At 38.3% G+C, this 5,064-nt stretch overlaps 1 protein-coding gene across 1 annotated transcript; it reads left to right on the top strand.

Moving 5' to 3' along the window:
• Positions 1–1,340: 1,340 nt before the first annotated feature.
• Positions 1,341–1,960, top strand: LOC108465249 (uncharacterized). Its single transcript, XM_017765572.1, has 2 exons — positions 1,341–1,588; positions 1,828–1,960. Exons 1-2 carry the CDS (start codon positions 1,341–1,343, stop codon positions 1,958–1,960), a joined length of 381 nt encoding a protein of 126 aa, XP_017621061.1.
• Positions 1,961–5,064: the final 3,104 nt, after the last annotated feature.

Raw genomic sequence — 5,064 nt, 5'->3', positions numbered from 1 at the left:
CAATACCTGTGGAGACGATAACTTGATACTTACTTATTACTTGATAACGACTGTGTACACTTGCACAAACCTACGTGTTACACTTATCGCTGGTGGTAAGCCGTTAAGTGGGGCACCTAAACTGAGAGAATGACCTAGAAGGATTATTTGAAGACTTTCCATAATAAATAGGTGGCTAAGCATTACGTCAAGGCCTGTAGACTGGTGTTCATTGAGCTGAAATAGGGGGACAGATTTGTGGCCGAGTATGAGGCCAAATTTTTTCAGTTGAGTCACTACGCCTAGTGGATGGTTGCGACTGAGAAAGATAGGCGTGTCAAATTTGAGAACGGGATACAATATGAACTGGTGGTGCTAGTGGCTCCTCATTAGTAAAGGGTTTTTGAAACATTAGTGGAGAAAACCAAGATAGTAGAGGAACTGTAGTGTTCAGAATGCGAAAAGAGGGACAAAACTAGAGTCTTTACAAAGAGAGATGTCGGTCCTACTATACAAGCTCCACGACCTAATAAGTGAGCCAGAGACAACTGAACTAGGTAGAATTTTTGCTACAGCTAGTGATAGTGGGAAAGCCCAATATTGTGTTACTTGTAGCAAAAGACATCAGGGTGAATGCTGGAGGAGCTTGGGTGCTTGCCTTAGATTTGGATCCTTAGATCACAAAATCAAGGATTGTCCACTTCGTAACGAATAGATGCAAGCACCAAATTAGAATTGTGTTTACAACCAGAGAGTTGGACAGCAGCAGAGAGCTCAGGGTCAAGGTGCTAACTGAGCTGATGCTAGACAACTTGCATTGGTCTATGCAGCTAGACACAAAAAAGACTGTGATGCCGTTGTTGTCATAACATGTACCATTATTGTTAATTTTGTACCGTATTTTGCACTAATTGACCTTGGATCAACCCATTCTTATGTTTCATGCTTTATGGTTGATAAATTAGGAGTTAAAGTAGAGGATACTGTTAGTAGTGTGACTATACTTAGTCCCTTACGAAAATTTGTTTATGTTAACAAAGTTTATAAGTGGTGCCCGTTAGAGATTCAATGTGAGGTCTTTTCAGCAGACTTGATAGAAATACCTTTTAGTGAATTTGATCTCATTTTGAGAATAGACTACTGGTAGAACACCAAGTCAATTTGGATTGTACTACAAAGAGAGTCACATTGAAAACTTTTGATGGAAAGGAGATAATGATGGTTGGGGAGTGTAGGGATTACTTGTCTAATGTGATCTTAACTCTAATGGCTAAAAAATTGGTGCGCAAGGGATATGAAGCATTTCTAGCTTACATTCTGGATAGAGTGGTAGTGAATCATCTATTAAGAATATTCGTATAATGAAGGACTATCCCAATCTATTTCCAGAGGAGTTACCTAGGTTACCTTTAGAGTGCGAGGTCGAATTTGGCATTGATTTGTTACCAAGCATAGTTCTGTTGTCTATTGCTCCTTATCACATGGAACCTAAAGAGCTAGTGGAATGTGAGGTGCAATTGCAAGAACTTCTAGAATATGGATTCATTAGACCAAGTGTGTCGCCATGGGGAGCTCCTATTCTGTTTGTTAAGAAAGATAGATCCATGAGGTTATGCATTGGTTATCGACAAATGAACAAGTTGAACGTAAAGAACTAATGCATGCTACTGAGGATCGATGATTTATTTGATCAGTTCAAGGGTGCTAAAGTGTTTTCTAAGATTGATTTAAGGTCCAGATACTATCAGTTGAAAGTAAAAGAGACAGACATTCCTAAGGCTACTTTCAAGACTTGATATGGTCACTACGAGTTCCTTATGATGCCTTTTTGTCTCATGAATACTCCAGCAACCTTTATGGACCAAATGAATTGGGTTTTCAGCCCAAACTTGATCAGTTTATTGTAGTCTTCATCAACGACATCTTGATCTATTCCAAGTCTAAAGAGGAACATGATGAACATTTGAGAGTGGTTCTGTAGATTCTTCGAGAGAAATAGTTATATGCCAAATTGAATAAGTGTGAGTTCTGGCTCCACAAGGTGATGTTACTGGGACACGTGGTATCGGTTGAGGATATCCATGTAAACCCAAAGAAGGTTGATGTAATCTTAGACTGGAAACAACCTAAGAACATTAGTGAGATTCAAAGTTTCCTAGGATTGGTCGGTTATTATAAGAGGTTTGTGGAAGGATTTTCCTTAATTGCAGCCCTAGTCACCAAGCTATTGAGGAAAAGTTCCCCTTTCAAGTGGACTGTAGAGTAGCAACAGAGTTTTTAAAATCATAGTTCTGTGTTGATCTAAGCACATGTTCTAATTTAACTAGAATTTGGGAAGCATTATGTGCCATACATTAATGCGTCTCATATTAGTCTTGGTTGTGTTTTGATGCAAGACGGTAAGGTTATGGCCTACGACTTGAGATAGCTTAAGCCTCACAAGCGTAACTATCCAATTCATGATCTCGAACTGGCTGCTATTATTTTTTCCCTTAAGATTTTAAGGCACTATTTTTATGGTGAGAAGCATATCATCTACACGGATCACAAGAGCCTTAAGTATCTCTTAAACTAGAAAGAGTTAAACTTGAGGCAAAGGAGATGGATTGAGCTACTCAAGGACTACAATTGTACCATTGAATACCATCTAGGTGTAACACTCCGAACCCGAGACCATCGCCGGTGTCGGACACGAGGGGTTAACGAGACAAATCCTCTTAAAGTGCCGACCAATTTGGCCTTTCCAGACAGGCTGGAAAACTGCGTCACATTCGCCTTAAAAATCATATCTCGAGTTTCAAAACTTGGAAACTGATTCCGTAAATTTTCCCTGAATTTAGACTCATATATCCATCCATGAATTTATTTCTAGAATTTTTGGTCAGGCCAATTGGTACAGTTTATTAGTTAAAGTCACCCATGTTACAGGGGTCGACTACACTGACATTCGCACGTTACAACTTGAATATCTCTCTGTACAGGGATTTAATACTGGTCCCGTTTGTTTCTAATGAAACTAGACTAAAAATGGAATCTGCTCATATAAGGCATGACTTCTAATTCTTTCTGGATAATTTATAGTAAATTTCCAAAGTGGCGACAGGGGACCCAGAAACCGTCCTGGCCCTGTCTCACGAGAACTTTAATATCTCTCGGTATACTATTCATATGATCATTTCGTTACTTTCATATGAAAATAGACTCGTCAAGGTTCATTTACATAACTTATTCACTATTTAATACCAATCCTACAAATTTTGGCGATTTTTCAAATCCGCACCACTGCTGCTGCCAGCATCTATTTTCAAGGTAAACTTTACCTATCTTGTGGTTTCCATGGGCCAACTAAAATTTTGACATACATAGGTCCACATATGATCATATTTAGCCATTCCAATGGATGATCATGTGACCAACACTCTCATTCCAAACCATAATCACATCATGAAACCAAATATAATTACAAAGCACAAATGGTCAAATTCCATCCTCCACTTTTACGAACCATTTTCGCATGGCCGTACACATATACATCACAAAGAACTTAAAAACAATCGAGGGTAGTCCTATACATGCCATATCCAAAGTTCAACCAAAAGAGTACCAAAAAGGGGGTTTGATAGTGTGGATGACTTCACTTCAATGATCCCGAATCCGATCGCTAACGAGCAAAATCTATAAAACAAAGAAACAAAGGAACGGAGTAAACAATTTATGCTTAGTAAGTTTCGAGCCATAATTTACACACAACCAAAGCATAGCATTCAAGTAGCTAAACAATAATTCATATGCACAATTTCTCAATGACATGCTTACTTCACAATCCCAACTCTTATATTCATACACAAATAACGGCTTAGTTAAGGCCGATAACTCGTTTATCATTGGAGCAAATATTCATACGCACTTACTCCTAGTGTGCAAAGCACACACAACACATACCTTGTTGTTGGGAATTTCACAAATGCATTAACTGAAAATTTTCCAGCAAGCTTATAATTTTCAAATCACATACCTTCGGAGTTTAACCGGATATAGCTACTTGTTCAAACGCCTTCGGGACATAGCCCGGTTATGGTAACCCGCACAAATGCCTTCGGACTTAACCGGATATCACAACTCGCACAATTGCCTTGGGCTTAGCCCGGATATCATAGCTCGCACCATTGCCTTCGGCTTAGCCCGATATCACAACTCGCACAATTGCCTTGGGCTTAGCCCGATATCACAATCGCACATTCATACACATCTTTGTTTCAATTTCATAACAAACTTTTATGCACAATTTACTTAATCAAGAATATCATTTCGCTCAATGGCCACATACAAGGGCACAATTTCGATTGCTTATTACTTCGCTCAATCGAATCAAAATCTAAGTTTCGATACTCAAAACTTACCTTGAGATTATCGAGCGCTTTCAACGGCTATTCAATCAGCTTTTCTTTTCCTTTATTGGAGCTAGTTCCCTTTGCTCTTGAGCTTAATGTTAACAAATAAATTGATTTAATCGTTTTGAATATCAAAGGGAATCCAAGGTACTTAGCCCTTATAAGGCCGCACACACTTACATCCACATACTTAAGCTCAATAATTATAACATAGCATCAAGCACTCATATGGCCGATTATACTTAGTCATACTTGCACAAATCAACAATAAATTTCGAGATTTTCACACCATATAAGTACTAGGCCGAATATACATGCAAGTTTCACAAACATTCTTCAACCATTTCTTCTTTAAACAAACATATTTATCATTTACTTCATAACCAAATCATCATGTGCAAACACATATACACATATAGGTGCAAGGTCAATTTCAAGGTGTTCATAACCATCCAAAACACAAATTTTAACTAACATGCAAGAAACATAAACCATGCTCATGAGCATGCCATGGCCGAATACCTCACACACCATACTCCTTTTAAATTTTTGGTCATGGTTAAACAAAGGACTCAATGCCCTACTCAAGAATACTAAAAAGAAATTTCAAGAGTAGTCAATCCATCATTACATGCATCATTAGCAAGCTTCACATTTAGCATGCAATGGCTTCAACACAATATCAACCTTGGCC

Source organism: Gossypium arboreum, chromosome 10 (assembly GCF_025698485.1).
Source record: "Gossypium arboreum isolate Shixiya-1 chromosome 10, ASM2569848v2, whole genome shotgun sequence".
Lineage (NCBI taxonomy): Eukaryota > Viridiplantae > Streptophyta > Magnoliopsida > Malvales > Malvaceae > Gossypium > Gossypium arboreum.
Note: the sequence above shows the minus strand (reverse complement) of the source record. Positions and strands in the feature narration are given on the sequence as shown.

Excerpts from the sequence above, each read along its gene's own strand:
- LOC108465249 (XM_017765572.1), top strand. The coding sequence starts at position 1,341 with ATGAAGGACTATCCCAATCTATTTCCAGAGGAGTTACCTAGGTTACCT. Across the intron at positions 1,589-1,827 it reads AAGAAAGATAGATCCATGAG|CAACCTTTATGGACCAAATG; the intron begins GTTATGCATTGG and ends TGAATACTCCAG.